The 25,556-nt window shown below is 41.4% G+C and overlaps 1 protein-coding gene across 1 annotated transcript in view; it reads right to left on the bottom strand.

Annotated features, from left to right (window-relative positions):
- Positions 1 to 10,480, bottom strand: part of GPR158 (G protein-coupled receptor 158) — a 318,874-nt gene extending 308,394 nt beyond the window's left edge. Inside the window, exon 1 of the mRNA XM_089693782.1 lies at positions 9,228 to 10,480. Coding sequence (XP_089549908.1) covers positions 9,228 to 10,078 — 851 coding nt within the window. The 5' untranslated portion in view covers positions 10,079 to 10,480. The remainder of the gene's footprint in view (positions 1 to 9,227) is intronic.
- Positions 10,481 to 25,556: the final 15,076 nt, after the last annotated feature.

Below are 25,556 nucleotides of genomic sequence, written 5' to 3'. Positions count from 1 at the left end.
AGGTTCCTGGCATCTGGTTTCACACATCCAGGGGTGTCAGTAAGAAAGGTAGGAGACACTGCTCAACCAACCAAATCCATATTAGGTGTGAATGGCAGCTTCAGTCAGCGCTGCTCCACTGACCATGCCTCCTGATTCATTTCTCCCTGCTCACCAGGGCTTAGTCATAGAGGTCACCTCTACGACTAAGCCACCGTGGGCCTGGTCATTCGAGCAGCGCTGGCTGAGGCCTTCATTCACACCTAATATGGACTGGGTTGGTTGAGCATATTCAAAACAGTTCTGGACAGTAGAGCATTTTTAGAGACATAATATCTTGTGGTCACTGGGCCTCTTGGCAATTTTCTAACCCTCTATATAATTTTTTAAGAATTTCTGCACCACTAAATTAATGACAGAAACCAGGAAAGAAATGAGTGTACATTTCCCAGGTGCAGTTTTACAAAGATGTTCTTGCCCTTGTCAAATACTTTAATAAGGCAATGTGGAAATCAGAGAGTGATTTGCTGGATACATGCCAACTACACACCCACTATGTGGCTTCTGTTAACAAGAATTATAGCAGCACTTCACCTTACATTTGTGATTTAGAGGACAAGCAGCAGATGGCCATTTTACTGTTGAGGACAAGTATTCCAAGAATTCCAGGTATGGATATTTTATACATAATTACATTGTTCCAGCTTGGACCAATTTAAATATATGTATACATACCATACCTGACTGATGCCCCTGGAAACAAAATAACTGAAATAGACACCTCTACTTCAGCGATATCCGCTTGTTTCTGGGTCTGGAACCAAGTGGCTGCGTTGCTGCATTCTCAGCACAAAAACTCAGCTGCTCCTCACCTGTGCCATTCCAATTATTCAGAAAATGCAAAGCATTTTCTGAATGGTGCCCATGCCGAGAGGCATATCACTTCTGTTCAGAAATCAGCAAGGCAGCCACTTGATGCCAGACCTTGAAGCAAATGGACATCACTCAAGTAAAGGTGTCAGTGATCTCCAGCTTCCAGGGGCATCAGCCAGGTATGATATATGCATAGTTACTTAGGTCCAAGCTGGACCAATGTAACTATGTATAAAATATCCATACCTAGAATTGTTTAAAAGAATGTTTTCTTACAGTATAATCAGGTGGTGTTAGCAATTCCATTTGTCTCACAGAATATTCAATGTTGGTAAAGTGACCCTATAACCAAAATAAAATTCACAATACAGCTGTTACCTAAAAAAAATAGATGTAAATACCTACCTCTACTACTGCCTACACTGACAAACACAGCTCCATCATCGTTAAATGGTTCCCCAAAGTCCGCTTGGAAACTGTCGCTTATGGAAGTGTTGGAAGTGTCTCAATGATTTCTCCCTCTGATCTCCATATCACTACTGTGTCTTATAGTGTCAGTTTTTCAGCAGACGTCAGGCATTTCCTCAGCAGTGGATTAGCGTTCAGCAGTACATACAGCAGGAAAGGAATGTACAGTCTTTTTTAGGTAACAGCTTTATTTTAAACTTTATATTGGCAAGAAGATCACTTTTACAAGTTGACGAAATAGGTTGTGAAGGGGAAGTACTGTACTTGGCCATAGCTGCTACTCCACATGCCTTAGATGAATACCATGCCACTGGCATTGTGAGTCTACAGTCCAGGGTCAGCCTTGTCACAGAACTGTAACAGTGGCTCAGGATCTCCCATTAGGGCTGAACACCACCCTCAATGGGTAGCTTGAATGGGCTACCAGATGGGTAATAACTGCATTACCAGCTTGGCCAGAAGAGATTTAAGTTGATGGGCAATAGCAATACTTGTGGTTATCTCCATTCCAAGTGCATAATATCCATAGCTGATGACTACAAAAGTTCACATTCAAATTATAAGAGTTATCTCCCTGCAGCAACTCTAAACAAGCTACTGGATCAACAATGTCAGGCACTTTGGCATTGTTATTTGGCAAGCTATTTGGAAATAGCAGTTCCTTTGCTACTAACAGCTACCTTCTCTTATGTCCCAACATGATTGTGGGAGAAGGGGGTATGATAACTGTCTGCCACTTCAATATCTCATTCTGGATGACAACATTTTTACACAATTATCTGCTCACTAGAAATGACAACTATGACTCATGTAATGTTATTTTAATGTAACTGATGGCGTATGCAGAGACTGAATGCCTCATTAACTAAGGTATTTTAGTGATTCTATAGGTTGTAATTTTATTTTAATAAATAAAAAACATTTTATACTTGCCTGCTCTGTGGTTTTGCAAAAAGCAGCCCCGATCCTCTTCTTTTTAGGTCCCCCGCCAGCAGTCCTGGCTCCACCCCCCTGCTGAGTTCCCCCAATAGCAGGTCTTGGGAGCAAGCCACATTCCTGTAAAATGGCATTGTCTATTCACACTGAGAGAGAGTCTTGGCCCCGCCACCCACTCTTTCCTCATTGGCTCACTGGCTGTGATTGACAGCAGCTGGAGACAATGGCTCCCACTGCTGTGTGAGTCAATGAGGTGAGAGAGACCCTGGAGAGCTGCTGCTCTCATCGCTTCATCCAGGTGGGGCTCAGGTAAGTATAAGGAAGGATCTGCACCCAGAAGGTTTTCGACCTTTTACCTTCAGAACCACTTTTAGCTCACTAGACAACTATTACAACACCCCAATGAAAAACAATTGCCAATTAAATCTAAAAGTTCCAAAATGTACATGAGGAGGAGGGCACTTTACATTTGTTTTAGGACTGGCATCTTTTGGCCACCAACCACAGTGCTATTTGCTTTAACTTTTCCTGAAAACAGGTATAACTGAATATCTGATGTTTCCTCTATGAACAAAACTGCCTGATAATTATTTGTCACTGCAGTCTTCAAGTCAAAATATAAACAAGAGGATTGAAATGGCCACTTATTTCAGTAATACGTCTTTCGGAAATACACATGGGCAATATTTGAGATTAAAAACAAAAAATTGATGCCAGTAATTGTAATCTTTGGATAAAGTATTCTTCAAACATTGTGGGAAGCACAGTGGCTAAGTGGTTAGCACTTCTGCCTGGCAACAGTGGAGTCATTGGTCTGATTTCCAGACTCAACACTACCTGTCTGGAGTTTGCATGTTCTCCTTGTGCTTGCGTGGGTTTCCTCCAGTTTCCTCCCACACTCCAAACACATGCTGGTAGGTTCATTGGATCCTATCTAAATTGGCCCTAGTATGTGTATGTATGAATGTGAGTTAATGACCTTAGATAGTAAACTCCTTGAGGGCAGGGATGTGAATGCACAATATATATAAAGTCTCTGTGTAAATTGTTGGCACTCTATAAATACCAATAACAATAAATATAAAACAAGCAGTCAGCTAGCCCTGAAATCCCTAATTCTGTCCTCACATCTTGAAGTTTTTCTCCCTAAGACTTCATTTAGACGTACGATTAGGGGCAAAAATGCGTAATTGAGCCATGTTTTCACTGCCTGACAACCACCCCCCCCCCCCCCTTAAGCGGCAATAGGCAGCAGACGGGGGTGTTTACATGCTGCGATCATGATGCTTTGCTCCTGTAAAAAAAGTTTTCCTGACATATAGCAATCAGAACTGCCCACCGAGCCTTATACATTCAAGCAAATAGGAAAGTGCCGCAAACACATTGCAACCCTGCCCAATGCACGTTTGTCGGCACACAGGGGGTTAAAACAGGTGGCGAGGAGGTGTCAGATCACTTCCTCACCACCTGTCAGTAGCCTCTGAAGTGTGATTCAAACACCGATAGGGCTTCAGAGGAAAGGGAGATTTAGACTATCTACCCTCACTCTGATCCTTGCCTAACCCTTACCCGTGAGTGACAATTAGCGTGACAATAATATCTTATTTTTTCTCTTTTATGCAATTATGGCCGACAGAGTGAAAAGTAGAAATATTATTGATGAATTGTAGTAAACAATGGTACCAGTAAATGAACTACATCTCTGAATATGACGAATGGTGATAATTCTAAAGGTATAAAAGTGAAAGAGACCATCCCACAATGCATTGTGGCTGGTGAATGTCCTGCATAGGAAAAAGGGTAACTGCCAGTGTACTCAGAAAACGACTCCAATGTTGCAATGGGGCTTGCCTTGACTGTGAGAAGGACTGGCCTGGAACAGGGAAATATAGAAGGGCACAAAGACAGAAAATGGAGCAAGCATATTTGGCACTAACCAGCATAGGTCTGGAGTTTTCCAGGTTAATCGTTGTGATCAGGGTTGAATCCTGGTTTGCCAGTCAATGCACTGATTTCTGTAAGCAGTTTTCTAAATGGTTAAAGTGGTAGTAAAGTCCCCTATATTAATTTGTAGGTACAGGTAAACTTGCAGTCAGGCTTACCTGTAAGTACAATGAATATCTCCTAAACGTGCAGTGTTTAGGAGATATTCATATCGGTACTAGCCAATGATGTCACCCGCACATGCATAGTGATGCCCTGCATTTAGGGCACACAGTATGACGTTGCATTCAGAGTGCTGTGCTGCTGATGGGGCTCCCGCACACATGCGTGGGAGTGATGTCATCGCCGCCTTGGTCATTCAAATGGCTAGGACCCTCGAACCCAGAAGGAAGACCGGGTGAAGATGGAAGCATCAAAGGGGCCTTGCCAATGCTGCGATGGAGGGCTCTGTGTGCAGGTAAGTGTGTCATAATGTGCTAGGATGTGATGCATACTAGCACTATGGGTTAAACCAGCGGGGGGCCTATTTTTTTGTTTTTTATGGTTTACTACCACTTTGATGTCATTGTGTAAATGTTTGGGTTGATTTACTAATGTTATGTAAATACGGTGTGCACTTTGCAAGTGCAGTTGCATTCATTTTCTTTAGTAAAGGTAAATGAGGTAAAGCTTCACTTTGTAAAGAATACCCAATCAGGTGCAAGGAAAAAAAAAAGCAGCATTTTTTTCTTGCACATGATTAGATGATGGAAGTCAGCGGAGCTTTATCACATTTACTAAGCTCTGCGGAAAATGACGCAACTGCACTTGCTAGGTGCACAGTGTATTTGTCTTTAGTAAATCCACCCCAAAGTGTTTAAAGGCAACAACAATGGATCTTACAAATTTTGCTCATAAACGCTAAAAAAAATGAAGTCATAATTGAACTTTAATCCAGCCTTTCTCACCCTTTTCAACACACAGGAACCCTTTAAATACATTTCCAATCTCAGGGAACCCTTGCTAAAAATGACTATATCTACAACACATGATACATTAGTGCGATGGTCAGTGGGAAGAAAGCTGCTTACACTTGTGATCATTGGAAAGAATTAGCTCTTTACAGATAGCTAAAAGGACCAATGGTGTCAATGGAAACTTATCTGAGAGGCAGACATTTCTCAGTGCTCAAGGAACCCCTGGTAACCTCTGGAGGAACCCTGGTTGAGAAACCCTACTCTAGTCACGAGTGAAAATGCTACAGAAGTCCCTACGCATTATTCAGTTATAGCTCTACAAACATTTGTATGTTTAATTTAGAGAGTGCTGTTGATATCGTGTTTAGATGAACTTGAAATCTTATTGATGCATTACAAAATTAAATATTAACATTGTAAGAATGGTAATAGAAAACGGGAAATAAAATGACCAGCCTTTAACAGAAAGCATGGCTGGGCTTTATCTCAACGCCTGATTTAGTAAATTATATTTCAGGTCATTGACAGACAAGCCAAACTTATGTTATTTACGGCAAAAAAAAAAGGATAACCGAAATAACTGGCCTTGTGCTATTACAGCACAGCCACCCTAATGCTCTAAAAGAAATCAGTCTCCAGCTATTCGGTGCGCTGCTGAGGACGATAATCCTGACTTTATTGGCTTATTGTATCTAATAACTGCATTGAGTTTGCCCGGGGTCAAGTCGTTCACTGAAATCCCCTGGTCTTAAAAACAAATTACCCCAATTCCTTCTAAACTCAGTCATTCAGGAGCAAAATCCTTTAACTGGCATAGCTGTTCGCACTGCCTGGCGCTGCGTCTCGCTGCCAATTGCCATGATCACCCAGATTGAGTCTGGCTGATGTCCATGATTGTATTTAGAGGAGAAGAGGACATTAATATATTATAGTACTGTATGTACTTCAACACATGATTAATAAGTAATGGAGAGGCATAATGAGGTTACTGCAGATGCTGCTGCTTCTTCATCCTCCTTAGACTTATCATTAGTCCGGCGCACAAAGGGTGAGCCGTTTTAGTGAGCTATATTTAGAAAACTGTTGCTGGCGTGTGTGTGTGCGTATGTGTGTGTATCTAGGTGTGCATGCAAAATGTGAGTGTGTCTATCTACGAATGTCGGTGCATGGTGTGTGTGCACATATTTTATATCTGTGTATCAGTGAGGGTCTATGTTGAATATGTCTCTACAAATGTGTGTGTCTGTCCATGAGTTAAGGAGGGAGGTTGTGCATGTTTCACCTTTATGTGTGATGGAGAAAGAGAGAGAAAATAGGTATGTATAGGTGGCGTGTGAGTGTATTCTTTTAAGCTGTGGCTGATAGCAAGACATAGTATGTGTGTATGGGTGTTTGTGTATGTGTTGTGTGCCCATCATCCCAGGATTTGTCTGTTTTTCAAGAACAATGAGATGCTCTTTCCAGTTGGTAAAATTATGAATGCAACGGCAGCCACTAATTACACAGTGTAGTGTAAAGTAATAACATAGCAGCTATAGTTATTACATTTATTAAGCTGGCAGTTGTACCCAGGGTTATCTGTCTGAACAATAGATTCAATTTTAGCTTTCCACAACATCCTGTGTAATTAAGAAACTTAATTAGTCTGCAGTTGTTATTATGCAAATACGCAATTCACAGAATTCCACCAAGTATCACAGATTTGTAAACAGCTCCTAGTGAAACCTTGTATTAGCATTCTTATTATTAGCCGATCATCAGTGAGGTGCCGTCCTGGCACCAGCTAGCTCTAATGAGAAAATTGCCTATTACACAGTGTCTCTGAAGGTTCTCATTTATCCAAATCATGGTATAGCCAGTAGTAGTTAGTCACATTCAACTGGACTTGTTCTGTAACGTTTCATGTGATGTTTACCCATTCAGTTAAGTAGCTTGTTGGGCTGGAAAGAGTGCCAAAAACATACCCAACATTGCTTGCCACAATATGCCTTTACACTATCCATGGTGATGGGATTATGGTGGGGCTATCAATGCTAGGGCATGTTCATAACCCTCAACCATTCATCCAAGTAGCTTGCTGGGCTAGAAAGAGTGCCAGAAACATACCCCACATTGCTTGCCACGATATGCCTTTACACTGTCCATGGTGATGGGATTATGGTGGGGCTATCAATGCTACGGCAAGTTCATAACCCTTAACCATTCATCGAAGTAGCTTGCTGGGCTAGAAAGAGTGCCAGAAACATACCCAACATTGCTTGTCACGATATGCCTTAACACTTTCCATGGTGATGGGTATATGGTGAGGCTAACATTGCGAGGGCATGTCCATAACCCTCAACCATTCATCCAAGTAGCTTGTTGGGCTAGAAAGAGTGCCAGAAACATACCCAACATTGCTTGCCACGATATGCCTTAACACTTTCCATGGTGATGGGATTATGGTGAGGCTATCATTGTTAGGGCAAGTTCATAACCCTCAACCATTTATCCAAGTAGCTTGCTGGGCTAGAAAGAGTGCCAGAAACATACCCAACATTGCTTGCCACGATATGCCTTAACACTTTCCATGGTGATGGGATTATGGTGAGGCTATCATTGTTAGGGCATGTTCATAACCCTCAACCATTCATCCAAGTAGCTTGTTGAGCTAGAGAGAGTACCAGAAACATACCCAACATTGCTTGCCACGATATGCCTTAACGCTTTCCATGGTAATGGGATTATGGTGAGGCTATCATTGCTAGGGCATGTTCCTAACCCTCAAAGATTCATCCAAGTAGCATATTTGGCTGGAAAATGTATTAGAAACATACCCAAAAATGCATGCCACAATATGCCTTAACGCTTTCCATGGTAATGGGATTATGGTGAGGCTATGAATGCTAGGGCATGTTCCTAACCCTCACTTGAGCTGAGGAAGATATTTGGGTGAGTGTCAAAATGTCTTCAACATTACAGAACAAGTCCAAATAAGTGTTACTAACTACTACTAGCACTATTATACAGTGCCAATCTCCATTGCTTGGCTCAGCACATTCCATTGTGATTGGATTATAGTGAGTGAGTTACCCATTTGGCTATAAATGATGGGGTATCTTCCTAACCCTCACTTGAGCTTAGGAAGATTCTTAGGTGAGTGGCAAAATATCTTCAACATTACAGAACGAGTCCAAATGAATGTTACTAGCTACTACTATTATACAGTGTCGGTCTCCATTATTTGCCTCAACACATTTCATGGTGATTGGATTATGGCCATTGAGTTAACCGTGTGACTATAATTGATGGGGTATCTTCCTAACTCCCAGTTGAGCTGAGGAAGATTCGTGGGTGAGCTGCAAAATGTCTTCAACATTACAGAACCCTCACTGAATGTTGCTAATTACTACTAGCCCTATTGTACAGTGTCTGTCTCCATTACTTACCACACATCAGCCTTAATACTTTCCATGGTAATTGGATTATAAAGTTACCTACGTGGCTATAAACCTTGAGGTATGTCCCTGGCCCTTACCTGAGCCGAGGAAGATACTTGGGTGAGTGTCAAAACATCATCAACCTTACAGAACACATCCAACTGAATGTTGCAAACTACTATTATCCACATTATACAGTCTCTGCTTCTGTCTACTATGGGCTAAAAGCTAAGCCTGTTGAGAAAAAGTGTCCTACTTATAAAAGGCAGAAGAAAGGTGGAAGGAGCTGTCCAGTGCTGAACCTGAGCATCCCCTCCTACCTGAATTCCCGTACAAGATTTGGCTTAAGCCCACAAAACGCAGCAGAGAGCATTAAGAGCCAGTTGGGTTTGTACTTCCCTTGGTCACATTCTAGAAAATGGGAGGACCACCTGACTTGATTTTTGTTGGTGATGTAGCTGGCCCCCTTCCTCCCTTCCCCTTTTCCTGTAGCTGGCCCCCTTCCTCCCCTGGGTGAGTGTCAAAACATCATCAACCTTACAGAACTCGTCCAACTGAATGTTGCAAACTACTATTATCCACATTATACAGTGTCTGCTTCTGTCTACTATGGGCTAAAAGCTAAGCCTGTTGAGAAAAAGTGTCCTCCTACCTGAATTCCCGTACAAGGTTTGGCTTAAGCCCATAAAACGCAGCAGAGAGCGTTAAGAGCCAGTTGGGTTTGTACTTCCCTTGGTCACATTCTAGAAATGGGGAGGACCACTTGACTTGATTTTTGTTGGTGATGTAGCTGGCCCCCTTCCTCCAGGCTTCTTCCAAAGTTTTAGCACCATTGGTGGACCTCTTGTGATGGTGAGGCCTGAGCTTGTGTTTGGAGGTGTGGAACCAGTCAGTTTCCTGGCTGGCATTGGCCAAGTGGTGGGCTGAGGAGGACAAGTCTTCCAGGAGGATCTTGTCGTCCATTCTGGTACCTTGTAGAAACACCTGTGGGACATGGGAATGTGGTTCCACATTGACAGTGATGGCACACCTCAGGATGCTGGGCTCTCCTTCCAAAATACTCCTGACCAGGGCTCTGTACCACTCCAGGTCCCTATGGGCTGGGTGCTCCTTGGACTTATTGCTCTGCAACATCATGTTCAGAAAGTTGGCGGAATGGAGGAGCAGTTCCACCGAGCTGTTGAGGGACTGATGGGTGTTTCTGGGGGACAGCCCCGACAGGCTGCTCAGCTCGTACCTCTTGGAGCAGTTGGCTCGCCTGAGTTCATTGGAGTCCCCGGTGTAGAGGAAGGAGGCCACATGCTTCGGTAGGTCCTCGGCCAGGCTGGGCGCCGCTCCGCTGCTGTCCGTGGTGCTGATCCACAGCGCTGCCCGCTCCATACTGTAGATCGGCTGCTGCGGCTGCTCGCGGCTCTTCTTCAGCCCGTCCAGACCCCAGCCGGACGCCGCCGACAGCCAGCAGGCACTGGCCACCAAGGCGGCAAAGACGGCGAGCGGAGCCATGATTCCCGGGGAAGTTCAGCGGCTGCTGACCATCTGAGCTTCTAATATCCCTGCAAGGTGTCACCTGTGGTCAGGGGGGAGGCGGAGCGGACACAGGCGAAGCCCCAGCCTTCCCTGCCAGCGGCTTTCCAGCCGGAATCACGGAGACGGGCGCCTTGATGTGAGCAGGTTACATCCCAGGGAGCGCACAGCAACCGACAGTCACACCGTCTGTATCCCCATCCGCTCATATTCCCTTCTTCCTGCACTGCCGGCATCTCCCGGCTAAGCCCGCTCCTCCAGCCGGGGCATTCCGGCATGAACTGCTGCTGCTGCTGCCCGCGGACTCACTGCTTGGAGGAACCGAAGAAATCCCCCAACCCGCCCGCCGACTGCCTGCCTTCCTTCCCCGATCCGACAACCGTTCAACTACACTTTGCCACAGCCAGACACGTACAGCTCGCAGCCTCCCTCCCGCCCTCCTTCCCTCCCTCCTATAGGTATGCCTCAGCCTTCCCTGGCCTGTGTTTGGTCCGCCTCCATGCCAATCACAGCTCAGCCACTTATAAAAGGCAGAAGGAAGGTGAAGGAGCTGTCCAGTGCTGAACCTGAGCATCCCCTCATCACTCATCACCTCAGACATGGGTCCTGGAGGCTCCCGGATCTCACATTCTGTTTGGTGTGATGATGAGCCATTCAGAACAGGAGTCCATTCAGAACAGGAGTCCATTCAGCGCAGGAGTCCATTCATAACAGGAGTCCATTCATAACAGGAGTCCATTCAGAACAGGAGTCCATTCAGAACAGGAGTCCATTCATAACAGGAGTCCATTCATAACAGGAGTCCATTCAGAACAGGAGTCCATTCATAACAGGAGTCCATTCATAACAGGAGTCCATTCATAACAGGAGTCCATTCAGAACAGGAGTCCATTCAGCGCAGGAGTCCATTCATAACAGGAGTCCATTCAGCGCAGGAGTCCATTCATAACAGGAGTCCATTCAGAGCAGGAGTCCATTCAGAACAGGAGTCCATTCAGAGCAGGAGTCCTGTCAGAACAGGAGTCCATTCAGAACAAGAATTTATTCAGAACAGGAGTCCATTCAGAACAGGAGTCCATTCAGAACACGAGTCCATTCATAACACGAGTCCATTCATAACAGGAGTCCATTCAAAACAGGAGTCCATTCAGAACAGGAGTCCATTCAGCGCAGGAGTCCATTCAGAACAGGAGTCCATTCAGCGCAGGAGTCCATTCAGAACAGGAGTCCATTCAGAACAGGAGTCCATTCAGCGCAGGAGTCCATTCAGAACAGGAGTCCATTCAGCGCAGCAGTCCATTCATAACAGGAGTCCATTCATAACAGGAGTCCATTCAGAGCAGGAGTCCATTCAGAACAGGAGTCCATTCAGAGCAGGAGTCCTGTCAGAACAGGAGTCCATTCAGAACAGGAGTCCATTCAGAACACGAGTCCATTCAGAACACGAGTCCTTTCATAACAGGAGTCCATTCAAAACAGGAGTCCATTAAGAACAGGAGTCCATTCAGAACAAGAATCCATTCAGAACAGGAGTCCATTCAGAACATGAGTCCATTCAGAACAGGGGTCCATTCAGCGCAGGGGTCCATTCAGAGCAGGAGTCCATTCAGAACTTGAGTCCATTCAGAACAGGAGCCCATTCAGAACATGAGCTCATTCAGAACATGAGTCCATTCAGAACATAAGTCCATTCATAACAGGAGAACATTCAGAACAGGAGTCCACTCAGAACAGGAGTCCATTCAGCACAGGAGTCCATTCATAGCAGGAGTCCATTCAGCACAGGAGTCCATTCATAACAGGAGTCCATTCATAACAGGAGTCCATTCAAAACAGGAGTCCATTCAGAACAGGAGTCCATTCAGAACAGGAGTCCATTCAGAACAGGAGTCCATTCAGAACAGGAGTCCAATGAAGTGACACCAATGAAGCCTTTTGTTTCTTGCTTATAGAGCTATATGCTTATAAGACTTAGATGGTCTTAATATGAACATACGTTCACTGATCGGATCACACTGGGGCTGATCATACAATCTGTAGGTTTATATAATTCACAATTTTTTAAACTATGTTTGGTGTTGAGTCATTTATAACATGAGTCCATTCACGTGATATTAAAGCCTTTTGTTTTCATTAGCTGCTTCTTAAGACTTACATGCTCTTAGTATGAACATACTCTCACTGATCGGATCACACTGGTGCTGATCATATATCCTGTAGGTTCATATAATTCACATTTTTTTACAATTATGTTTGGTGTCTTGAGCCATTCATAATATGAGTCCATTCAAGTGATATTAAAGCCTTTTGTTTTCATGAGATGCATATAGGACTATATGTGTATAAGATTTACATGGTCTTACTATGAACATACTCTCACTGATCTGATCATATATTCTGTAGGTTCATATCATTCACAATTTTTTTAAACTATGGTGAGTTGAGTCATTTATAACAAGAGTCCATTCATGTCATATTAAAGCCTTTTGTTTTAATGAAATGCTTGTAGTACTATATGCTTATAAGACTTACATGGTCTTACAATGAACATACTCTCACTGATCTGATCACACTGCTGCTGATCATATATTCAGTAGGTTCATATCATTCATATTAAAAAAAACATTTGGTGTGTTGAGTCATTTATAACATGAGCCCATCCAAGTGATATTAAAGCCTTTTGTTTTCATGAGCTGCTTTCAGGACTCTATGCTTATGAGATTTACATGCTCTTGCTATGAACATAGTCTCACACTGGTGCTGATCATATATCTTGTAGGTCGCTATCATTCACATTTTTAAAAAACATTTGTGTGGTATGTTGAGTCATTTGAGACATGAGTCCATTCATTTGATATTAAAGCCTTTTGTTTTAATTAAATGCTTATAGGACTACATGCCTATATGACTTACATGGTCTTACTATGAACATACACTCACTGATCTGATCACACTGGTGCTGATCATACATCCTATAGGTTCATATCATTCACATTTTTTTTTATTTTGTTTGGTGTCTTAAGCCATTCATAACATGAGTCCATTGAAGCCTTTTGTTTTCATGTGATGCTTATAGAACTACAGTGGGGATCGAAAGTGTGTTCACCCCAGCTAAAAATTTGTATTAATGTGCATAAAGAAGCCAAGGAAAGATGGAAAAATCTCCAAAAGGCATCAAATTACAGATTAGACATTCTTATAATATGTCAACAAAAGTTAGATTTTATTTCCATCATTTACACTTTCAAAATAACAGAAAAAAAAATGGCGCCTGCAAAAGTTTGGGCACCCTGCAGAATTTATAGCATGCACTGCCCCCTTTGCCAAGCTGAGACCTGCCAGTGTCATGGATTGTTCTTAATCATCATCTGGGAAGACCAGGTGATGTCAATCTCAAAGGTTTTAAATGCCCAGACTCATCTGACCTTGCCCCAACAATCAGCACCATGAGTTCTTCTAAGCAGTTGTCTAGAAAACTGAAACTGAAAATAGTTGACGCTCACAAAGCTGGAGAAGGCTATAAGAAGATAGCAAAGCGTTTTCAGATGTCAATATCCTCTGTTCGGAATGTAATTAAGAAATGGCAGTCATCAGGAACAGTGGAAGTTAAAGCAAGATCTGGAAGACCAAGAAAAATATCAGACAGAACAGCTCGTAGGATTATGAGAAAAACAATTCAAAACCAACGTTTGACTGCACGATCCCTCCAGAAGGATTTGGCAGACACTGGAGTTGTGGTACACTATTCCACTATAAAGAGATACTTGTACAAATATGGTCTTCATGGAAGAGTCATCAGAAGAAAACCTCTTCTACGTCCTCACCACAAAAATCATCGTTTGAACTTTGCAAATGAACATATAGACAAGCCTGATGCATTTTGGAAACAAGTTCTGTGGACCGATGAGGTTAAAATTGAACTTTTTGGCCGGAATGAGCAAAGGTACGTTTGGAGAAGAAGGGGCACAGAATTTAATGAAAAGAACCTCTGTCCAACTGTTAAGCATGGGGTTGGATCAATCATGCTTTGGGGTTGTGTTGCAGCCAGTGGCACAGGGAACATCTCACGAGTAGAAGGAAAAATGGATTCAATAAAATTTCAGCAAATTTTGGATGGTAACTTGATGCCATCTGTGAAAAAGCTGAAGTTAAAGAGAGGATGGCTTCTACAAATGGATAATGATCCTAAACACACCTCGAAATCCACGGGGGATTACATCAAGAGGCGTAAACTGAAGGTTTTGCCATGGCCTTCACAATCTCCTGACCTCAACATCATTGAAAATCTATGGATAGACCTTAAAAGAGCAGTGCGTGACAGACAGCCCAGAAGTCTCAAAGAACTGGAAGACTTTTGTAAGGAAGAATGGGCAAAGATACCTCAAACAAGAATTGAAAGACTCTTGGCTGGCTACAAAAAGCATTTACAAGCTGTGATACTTGCCAAAGGGGGCAGTACAAGATATTAATTCTGCAGGGTGCCCAAACTTTTGCAGACGCCATTCTTTTGTTTTCTGTTATTTTGAAAGTGTAAATGATGGAAATAAAATCTAACTTTTGTTGACATATTATAAGAATGTCTAATCTGTAATTTGATGCCTTTTGGAGATTTTTCCATCTTTCCTTGGCTTCTTTATGCACACTAATACAAATTTTTAGCTGGGGTGCCCAAACTTTCGATCCCCACTGTATATGCTTATAAGACTTGCAAGCTCTTGAGTGAACATACTCTCACTGATCTGATCATATATCCTGTAGGTTCCTATCATTCACATTTATTTAAAACTATGGTGTGTTGAGTGATATATAACACGAGTCTATTCAAGTGATATTAAAGCCTTTTTTAATGAAATGCTTTTAGGACTATATGCTTATAAGCTTTACATGCTCTTGCTGTGAACATACTCTCACTAATCGGATCACACTGGTGCTGATCATATATCCTGTAGGTTCATATCATTCATAATTATTTCTTTTTGTTTGGTGTTTTGAGCCATTCATAACATGAGTCCATTAAAGTGATATTAATGAAGCCTTTTGTTTTCATGAGTTGCTTATAGAACTATATGCTTATAAGACTTACATGCATTTGCTATGAACATACATTCACTGACCAGATCACACTGGTGCTGATCATATATCCTGTAGGTTTATATCATTCACATTTTTTAAAATTTTGTTTGGTGTCTTGAGTCATTCATAACTCAAGTCCATTAAAATCATATTAAAGTTTTTTTGTTTTGAGATGCTTGAATGACTGTATGCGTATATGGGACATAAAAGCTCTTGCTATGAACATACACTCACTGATCTGATCATGTATCCTGTGAGTTCACAACTTTTACATATTTTTAAATTCTGTTTGGTGCTTTGAGACATTCATAACATGAGTCCAATCAATTATGTGATATTAAAGCTTTTTTGTTTTAATGAGATGTTTATTTGAGACTTACATACTCTTGCTATGAACATACACTGACTGATCTGATCATGTATCCTGTAGGTTCCCATCATCTACTTTTATAAAACTGTTTGGTGTCTTGAGTCATTTATACCATGAGTCCATGATGCTTATAGGACTACATGCTTTTAAGACTTACATGCTTTTGCTATGAACATACACTCACTGATCTGATCACACTGGTGCTGATCATATGATCATTGGTATTCAGCCCTCCTGAGTCAATACTTTGCAGGACCATCTTTCACTGCAATTAAAGCTGAAAGTCTTTTTGGGGATGTCTCTACCAGCTTTGCACATCTAGAGAGTGAAATGTGTGCACATTCTTCTTTGCAAAATAGCTCAAGCTGTCAGATTGGATGGAGAGAGTCTGTGAACAGCAATTTTCAAGTCTTGCCACAGATTCTCAGTTGAATTTAGGTCTGGACTTTGAATGGGCCATTCTAACACATGAATATGCTTTAATCCAAACCATTCCATTGTAGCTCTGGCTGTATGTTTAGGATCGTTATCCTGCTGGAAGGTGAACCTCCGCCCCAGTCTCAAGTCTTTTGCAGACTCCAACAGGTATTCTTCTAAGATTGCCTGTATTTGGCTCCATCTATCTTTCCATTAACTCTGACCAGCTTCCCTGTCCCTGTCTGAAGAAACCTGCTGCCACCATCATGTTTCACAGTGGGGATGGTGTGTTCAGGATGATGTACCGTGTTAGTTTTCCGCCACACATAGCAGTTTGCTTTTAGGCCAAAAAGTTCAATTTTGGTCTCATCTGACCAGAGCACCTTCTTCCACATGTTTGCTGTGTCCCCCAGATGGCTTCTCGCAAACTGCAAATGGGACATCTTATGACATTCTTTCAAAAAAATGGCTTTCTTCTTGCCTCTCTTCCATAAAGATCAGATTTGTAGAGTGCACGAATAATAGTTGTCCTGTGGACAGATTCTCCCACCTGAGCTGTGGATCTCTGAAGCTCTTCCAGAGTTATCATGGGAATCTTGTCTGCTTCTCTGAATAGTGCTCTCCTTGCCCGGCCTGTCAGTTTAGGTGGACGGCCATGTCTTGGTAGGTTTGCAGTTGTGCCATACTCTTTCCATTTTCGGATGAAGGATTGAACAGTGCTGCGTGAGATGTCCAAAGCTTGGGATATTTTATAACCTAACCCTGCTTTAAACTTCTCCACATCTTTATCCCTGACCTGTCTGGTGTGTTCCTTGGCCATCATGATGCTATTTGTTCACTAATGTTCTCTAACAAACCTCTGAGGGCTTCACAGAACAGCTGTATTTATACTGAGATTCTGAAGTCTGAATTGACAAGGTCAGCCTCTCTTGTATCTCTTGTATCTCCAACCCAGGCCCCACTGAAGGTGGAACAGATGGTGCCGTGGGAAAACAGGAGAAACACGAGTGCATCCAGTCAGGAACAGAGGAGATGCCAGAATGGATAGCTGAGGTTAAGGAAGCACTCCACTGGAACTGCAAGATCTGGGTACGTGGCTTCTGATAAGTGTGAGGCTGGGACACACCATGACAACCAGAGCTGATATATTAGATAGCCAGGACAAGCACTCGGCAGGACTGTAGAGGCAAACTGGAGCTGGAAGAGTAGTCAGAGTAATAGCCAGGGTCAGCAACGAGCAGGCAATGAGGAACGGGAACATCAGACAGGGACGAGGTCAGGAGAAAGCCAGGATCAGAAACCAATGAGCAGAAGGATAAACAGAATCCAAGAGCAGGTCAATGGCAAGCCGGGTCAGTAACAGATACACACAGGATACAGCAGGACACAGGGAATTAGCTGAAGACCAGTCACACTGACAGAGAGTAGGAGCCCCCTTTAAATAGTCCGTCTAGCGGCAGAAACTGTGGGCACGCTCCCGTGTGCGTGCATTCTTTTGCGCATGTGCGAGCCTATGCTCATTTTTATTAGCAATGTGCCCATGCTCATTTCTGTGCGCAATGTTGAGTGCTTGCTCATTTCTATGCGCCAGTCACCATACAGGAATTCCCTTACAGCTGCATTACTTTCATTGACGATTACGCGGTCCTGCAACTTTGCACCTAAATTAAATTTACGTCCTTTTTTCCATCAAATTAAGCGTTCTTTTGGTGGTATTTGATCGCCTGTGAGTGTTTTATTTTTTGTGCTATATAAAAAAAATGACAATTTTGAGAAAAAAACAATATTATTGACATTTTGCTATTAAACATGTCCAGTAAAAAAATTTTAAAAATCAAATTTCCTCATAACTTTAGGCCAAAATGTATTCTGCTACATGTCTTTGCTAAAAAAAATCTCAATACGTGTAAATTAATTGATTTACGTGAAAGTTATAGAGTTTACAAATGGCGGTACAGCTAATGGAATTTTTTTAGTTTTTTAATTTTTACTAGTAACGGTGGTAATCAGCAACTCATAGCGGGATTGCGGGACTGCGGCAGACATTCTGACACTGGGGGGAACTGACATCCCCAGTGACACCAATACAGTGATCAATGCAAAAAAAAAAGCAGTGACATTGTACTAATGGCACTGGGCAGGAAGGTGTTAACATGAGGGACGATCAAAGGGTGCAGGGAGTGTTTTACTAGAGGGCAGTGTCTGTGTGCTTTACTGTAAGAACAACGCTTTGGATGGATGTGCTGTGCACATCCATCCAAAGCAGTATGCCCGAGCTGACAGGGAGGAGAACTGTTAGTAAACAAAACAGTCCTCCACCCCATTGGAGATCCTCAGTAATCACCGGGCGCCATCGAGTAATCACCCGGTTATTGACAACCACCACGAATGGCGGTGCGGGTAGGGCATGTGCGGCTCGCGCGTGCCCCCTGCCCAGAAATGCAAAGTCACTTATATATGTGATTTTGCACACCGTATTTCTGCTATAGTATTTCTGCTATAGGGTGGTCGGGAAAAGGGTAAATTACATACAGATGGACTCTATTTACTAATTAGGTGACTTCTGAAGGCAGTTGGTTTCACTAGATATTAGTTAGGGGTATCAGAGTAAAGAGGGCTGAATACAAATCCACACCTCACTTTTCAGATATTTATTTGTAAAAAACATTTGAAAACCATTTAATATTTTCCTTCCACTTCACAATTTTGTGCCACATTGTGTTGGTCTATCACATAAAATCCCAATAAAATACATATATGTTTTTGTTTGTAACATGACAAAATGTGGAAAATTTCAAGGGGTATGAATACTTTTTCAAGGCACTGTACATGGCCTTGCTATGAACATACTCTCAATGACCTCATCACATCAGTGCTGTATCCTGGAGGTTCCCATCTTTCACATTTTTTTAAATTCTATTTGGTGTATTGAGTCATTTATACCATGAGCCCATTCAAGTGTTATTAAAGCCTTTTTTTAATGAGATGCTTATATGACTATATGCTTATAAGACTTACAAGGTCTTACTATGAACATACTGTTACTCATCTCATCATATCAGTGATGTATCTTCCCATCGTTCACATTTTTTTAAATTATGTTTGGTTTGTTGAGTCATTTATAACATGAGTCAATTAAACATAATATTAAAGCCTTTTTTATGATATGCTTGAATGAATATATGCTTATATTAGACTTACAAGCTCTTGCTATGAACATACACTCACTAATATGATCATGTATCCTGTAGGTACCCCTCATTCACTTTTTTAAACTCTGTTTGGTGTCTTGAGTCATTTATACCATGAGTCCAGTCAAGTGATATTAAAGCCTTTTGTTTTAATGAGATGCTTATAGGACTGTATGCTTTTAGGACTTACATGCATTTGCTATGAACATACTCTCACTATTCTGATCTCACTGGTGCTGATCATATATCCTGTAGATGTCCATCATTCACATTTTTTAAAAATTCTGTTTGGTGTCTTGAGTCATTTATAACAAGAGTTCAGTCAAATGATAATAAAGCCTTTTCTTTTCATGAAATGCCTATAGGGCTATATGCTTATAAGACTTACATGGTCTTACTATGAACATACTCTCACTGATCTGATCACACTGGTGCTATCCTGTAGGTTCATATTATTCACAGTTTTTTAATTCTGTTAGGTGTCTTGCATCATTCATACCATGAGTCCATTAAAGTGATAAAGATAAAAGCTTTTTTTGTTTTTATGAGATGCTTGAATGACTATATGCTTATATGAGACTTACAAGAGACTTAGAAGCTCTATGAACATACACTCACTGAACTGATCATGTATCCTGTAGGTCCCTATCATTCACATTTTTTAAAATTCTGTTTGGTGTGTTAAGTCATTTATAACATGATTCCATTAAACTGATATTAAAGCCTTTTTTAATGAGATGCTTGAATGGCTATATGCTTATATAAGACTTATACTGTATGCTCTTGCTATGAACATACACTCACTGATCTGATCATGTATCCTGTAGGTTCCTATCATTTTTTTTTATCCTGTTTGGTGCGTTTAGTCATATATAACATGAGTCCGTTCAAGTGATATTAAAGGCTTTTTTTTTAATAAGATACTTATATTTTTATACAAATTTCAAGCTTTTTTTTTTTTTTAATTTAAATATTTATTAATTTTTCATATTATTACAAATTCCACCAAGAAGAAAAACAATAACACAGATAAATATCCAAAACATTTCTACATTACTCCCTATAAAAACTGTTTCCTCTCCCCCCACCCCTCTGCATATTAAACCACTCTTTCCTCTTTAAAGCAAGGAGACATTTTCTATTATCCTAACTTATACTTTCCTATATTTCTCTTTCACTTCAGATTTTTCCCACAAATTTCAAGCTCTTGATATGAACATATACTCCCTGATCTGATTACAGCGGTGCCACTCATGTATCCTGTAAGTTCACAACATATACATTTTTTTTTAATCTGTTTTGTGTGGAGTCAGTTGTATCATGAGTCCATTTAAATGGCAATAAAGCATTGACTATATGCCTATTAGACTTGCATGGTCTTTCTTATAAGACCTACATGCTCTTGCTATGAACATACACTCACTGGTCTCATCACACTGGTGCTGTATCCTGGAGGTTCTCATCATTCACTTTTATTTTTTTATTCTGTTTTGTGTGTTGAGTCATTTATATCATGAGTCCATTCAAGTGATATTATATCATTTTGTTTTAATGAAGTGCTTGTAGTACTATATGCTTATAGAATTTACATGGTCTTGCCTATAAGACTTACAGTACATAGTCTTGCTATGAACATACACTTGCTGATCTGATCACACTTGTGCTGATCATGTATCCCGTAGGTTCCCATCATTCATTTTTTTAATTTGATTTATTTCAGGTACTTATATATCACAGTCCTTCAGCACTTCTCTGGCAGTACAGTTCCTCCAATAATTTTTAATTTCTTTTCCATGCAAGTCAGGTGACTGCAAAGCCCCAGGCCCTTTGTATACTGGTCAGCTGGTAGGAGGAGACTATTTACCCCTCCAAAAAGAAAGGTTGGAGCAGTGGATGCAGTGTGTGATGTCAATGCTCTAGAAAATTGCGTCGTCGGACGAGCACATTACACAGATGGGCCATGGTTTTGCTGTTGTGTAATGGCATAGAAAATTAAGAATAGATGTTTGAATTGTGATTTGCACTTCATGGTATGCAGCATGATGAGAGACTGGGGTGGAAGCATTCAAAGGGTAAAAGTTATAGTGCCTAAATGTCTACTTTTAAGGTGCTATAACCCTTCCTATCTGCACCTTGTGTTTTTCAAGTGCAGAAGATGTGCATTGATCCTGTAGTTTCATGGTGTCATTTTTTTTGCCCCATACGCACAGCCTATAGTAGAGTAAATGTTCACATTTCGGTGTCAGAAGTTTATGTTTGTGTTCAAACATTAGGCATGTGGCATAGCACTGCACAGGGTAATACAGTAATAATAATAATCATCATCATAAGTCATAGCCCTAGCTTTTGTACTGGTGGGGTGTAGACAAAGGTCCAAAAACCTGTGGACTCAGCGGTAGCCAGAATAGTTCAAAAAGGTGAAAGTCTTGTACCCAGGATGGGAACCTATGGAGAGGAGGGATGATAATGCTAGAAGTTGGGATCAGCCACACATCGGATGCAGCATCTGCATAGCAATTTATAGCCTCAAAGCAGAGGAAACAAATAGCAGGCTGCCCTCAGGCTTGACAAATGGGCTTATTTGCCTGAAAACACATTGCCCCCCTGAGTTCCCCCACACCACAAGATAATTTTCTTGGCTGTTTCTATTGAAGCTGTCTCCCTGCTGTAGCTGCAGTCCTTGCTAACTCATTCTGCCGGCAGCCTGTCATCCTCTGGTCCCTGTTGATTAAACAGCATGGGCAGCACATGGATCCTGGATCCTTTTTCATCACCTCACTGATGTTAAGCTGCTTCTTCATAAGCTGATATGCTCATACCAGGCTGGACTTCACCTTCTGTTGTGTTGGTGGATGTTATTTTATCCCTAATTTGTTTCCTCTGCACAGGTTAATGCATGACCTCTGTCTGTAGTCTGAGAACTGCCACTTCCTGTGAAGAAATGACAAATCTCACAATCCCTGAGTCTCTCGGTCTAGCACTGGTGCAGATACAATAATTAGATCTGACAGCAGGAAAAAAAGGCAGAGCATTCTGAGAGAGATAGCAATGCCAGATATGATGTGTTTTCATCACATTAGTACTCACAGATTTGTTATGCAACACAGAGAAATGCAGAAGCATGGATTGGAGGTTTCACGTCCCAAAACAAGAATTTTCCTGTCCCTTGGTGAATAGGGACAGGCTAGAGACAGCAATATATGAACATAGGAGAATCGATCAGCCATGACACTACAAACTGTAACCATAACATGTGAGCCAATGATTATCAAGATAAGGCAAACAAACAAAAAGGGGACCTAACTACACTAATACTTAGTTAAAACCAATAAAACATTTGAAAATGTACAATGCCTTTAAGAAGGAAAGATGTAGCGGGTGTGGGTAGTAGCTCACACGGGGGACCAAACAAAGAGCACACTGACATTTCTTTTATCCCGGCAACTTTTTATCCAGAAGACTGGAATGTACAACATTTTCAATTTTAAGGTATGGAAGCTTTCAAAATCAACCTTCCAGGCAAAAAAGTAGTTTAACATCAAGTACAATTGCTAAGGGTTCAGCATACAGATCTGCAGTTCTTACAGAGCAAGAAGAATATGGGCATTCCGATCAGGTCTGCCTGTTCATTTTTAAGGCTGAGCTGATTGGAAGCTCCAGGTGGGTCTATGAACAGGCCTAAGTAATCAGATTTGTGTCCATTTACATTTGCCTATCTCCAAATCTGTCCAGGTCTGCATCCTTTCCTGTTTTTCTGGACCTAAACGTGAAAGATCAGAGGTAGCCTGATGTCCATTTACATCCGGCTGTCCATACAGCCATCACAGGTCTTCCCCTGTGTAAATGCAGACACAAACTGAGCACGAATAGGTAGAAGGGCCCTTAAGCTCCAAAGCATTTCAAGTACTGGGCTTCTCTGTCAACTATTCACATTTTATTCCTAATGGCTTCTCTGAGCACAAGGGTCTTCTAGAGAAGGGGACCTCCGTAACATTCAGAACTTTCTTCATACATCCTTCCTATCATTTTCCTCTCCATTAGTATTGCCTGAAGGGCGATGCAGAATCCAGACCATATTTGCTCCGGCTAAAACTGGGTCCTGTCCCTGTCTAAAACTTCTCAAACTCACAGTTGTAGTGAGTGAGATCATGCTCTTTATAGCACATCTGCATCCCAAATTGCCCACCGAAACTAGTAGGAACTCTGTGCCTAACTTTGGAACAGGCTTCCCCAAGATGGTGCCTGAAGACCATAACAGAGGACACATTAGTCCTATGCTGGACTCCCCCTAGTGCCAGTAGTAAAGCAGCAGTCATATGGCTGCACTGTTTACATTGAAAGAAAAGGAAAAGTGACTTATCAATCATATGATTCCTATATCACCTCCCTTACTGCCATACCACCAAATTATCATCAAAGGAAAAAACAGCTTGTGGATACTAGTTGAAGCCATCGCGCGATCTCTTCTGACTACAAAGAGCCTCAGGTGTAACCGAGGGCCATGGGTGCTGCAGGCCAGCAGGTTCTTCCTACCAGTTCTGTTTATACAGTGTTTAGTTTGTCTGGCCATTCATAAAATGTCTGCTGTAGGCCACATTATCTTCTGATGTTAAAAGAGAACTTTTTGGCATTAGAACTTCCCAGAAAGCAATACCAAATCAATCATCAGAGAAATCTAGCCTATAAATACGTGTGTGGATATCAGTTATTGTTTTATCACAAAGAATCCTACATACTGTATATTCCAGTTGGGTCTCTCCAACTAGAGGATATATATCCACTGATATTTTCATGCTTTTATTCAGATTACATTGATCTGAAGATAATTTCAGCTGTCTGGCAGGTTCCTCTTACACATTGAAAGGAGTATGGGGGGAATCATTAGCATAGACTAGTCGTGGTGGCCATAATTTAAAGCGGGATTAACCTTCCTATCCCTTACAACCAAGCATGCTTCTATTTCATGGCTTGACAGTCCAATTGAGAGCACAACCAACTGACAGTTATCATTAATGGAATGCCTTGAATGACATGAAAAATGAATGAAATGCATAAAAACTGTTTTGGGAAACAGCTAAATTGATGGGTTTGTATCTGTTTTACATCACTGGGTTTAGTTCTGCTTTAAAAGAAGGTGACATTTATTTTCAGAGGCGTCCAATGGGATTTGAAAATAAAGATTATTTTATAAAGCTTTGTGAAATGAGTCTTAGGCATTATACTGTGGTTATAATCTGTATAAAAAGAATAAAACAATCTTCTGCGTTTAAGTGTGGGACAGATGATGGAGTTGGATGGTCTATACTTCTAGTTCTCCATGGAGGGATCACCAGTCCTCAAGTAACTATTATGCCTTTCAGCCCTCTTCTGACAGGGGTAATCTACAAAAGACAAAAGAAGGCACACCAGCCTAGTGCATCCAAAACACCATTTATTAAAGGGATTCAAGTAAGTGATTATACTTGAGCTCTGAGGAAGAGGGGATAGCCTCCAAACAAGTCATTGTTTGTGGTTCGTTTCTGTTGCCATCTTGATTGATGTGGGGGTGCCGTTTGAGGCTCTGGCCTAAAATCTACCTAGCAATTGTGATGAGCCTTTTATGCTCTTTTATTTGTGAGTATAATGCTTACTTAAAGACTTTTAATAAATAATGTTTTGTAAATCGTACCAGGTGGTGCACTTTCTTTTGTCTTTTGTATGCATAACCCTTGTATATATTATATCTTTTAAGAGGAATTAAGGGGAGTTTTTCATATCCTGTAAATAAGTTGAATATTTTATGGTTTTTATAATTTACCAATAAAATATTTTTTTAGATGTGCATCTTTATATTTATTAATTTTTATACTAGATTGTTTTGGTTAACATACCATAGAGTGTCCACTATCGACAGGACTTCTTTGAGACTTTATACATTGTACAGAGGTCCAATGACAGCTAGTAACAGCTGTGAAGGTCTGTAGGTGTTTGCAGCATGGGCTCATGGAGCTTCACACTAATTAAAGGGTTCCTTACTTACAAACCAAGAAGCCCTTTCATCCAGAGGCCTCAAATTTCCATCCTAACACTAGTTGTCAAGTTTCCAATTCTGACCATTATAAAACATGAAACAGTCATTTTAATATGTATGTCCAATAAAATTATGCATGCCCCAAGCAATTCACCAAGTGGTGGATTATAATAAGGACAGAATAGGCAAGTGCCTGGGGCTTAAGACTCTAGGGGGCCTATGGGGATGTCAAAAAAAGTTCTGCATTTCAGTGCTGTTTATAGCAAGTCAATTTCAGCTTTGCAAAAGTATTTTGACTTTTTTACGGAGGAAAGTTAGCAATGCTAGCCTTTGTATTCTTCTGAGCATTTGCAGATATAAACCCTAACTAAATGGCATTAGATTTTCTAAAGCACA

This window comes from Staurois parvus, unplaced genomic scaffold (genome assembly GCF_062004578.1).
Source record: "Staurois parvus isolate SC_StPar_1 unplaced genomic scaffold, SC_StPar_1.0 ptg000636l, whole genome shotgun sequence".
In the NCBI taxonomy this organism is placed as follows: domain Eukaryota; kingdom Metazoa; phylum Chordata; class Amphibia; order Anura; family Ranidae; genus Staurois; species Staurois parvus.
Note: the sequence above shows the minus strand (reverse complement) of the source record. Positions and strands in the feature narration are given on the sequence as shown.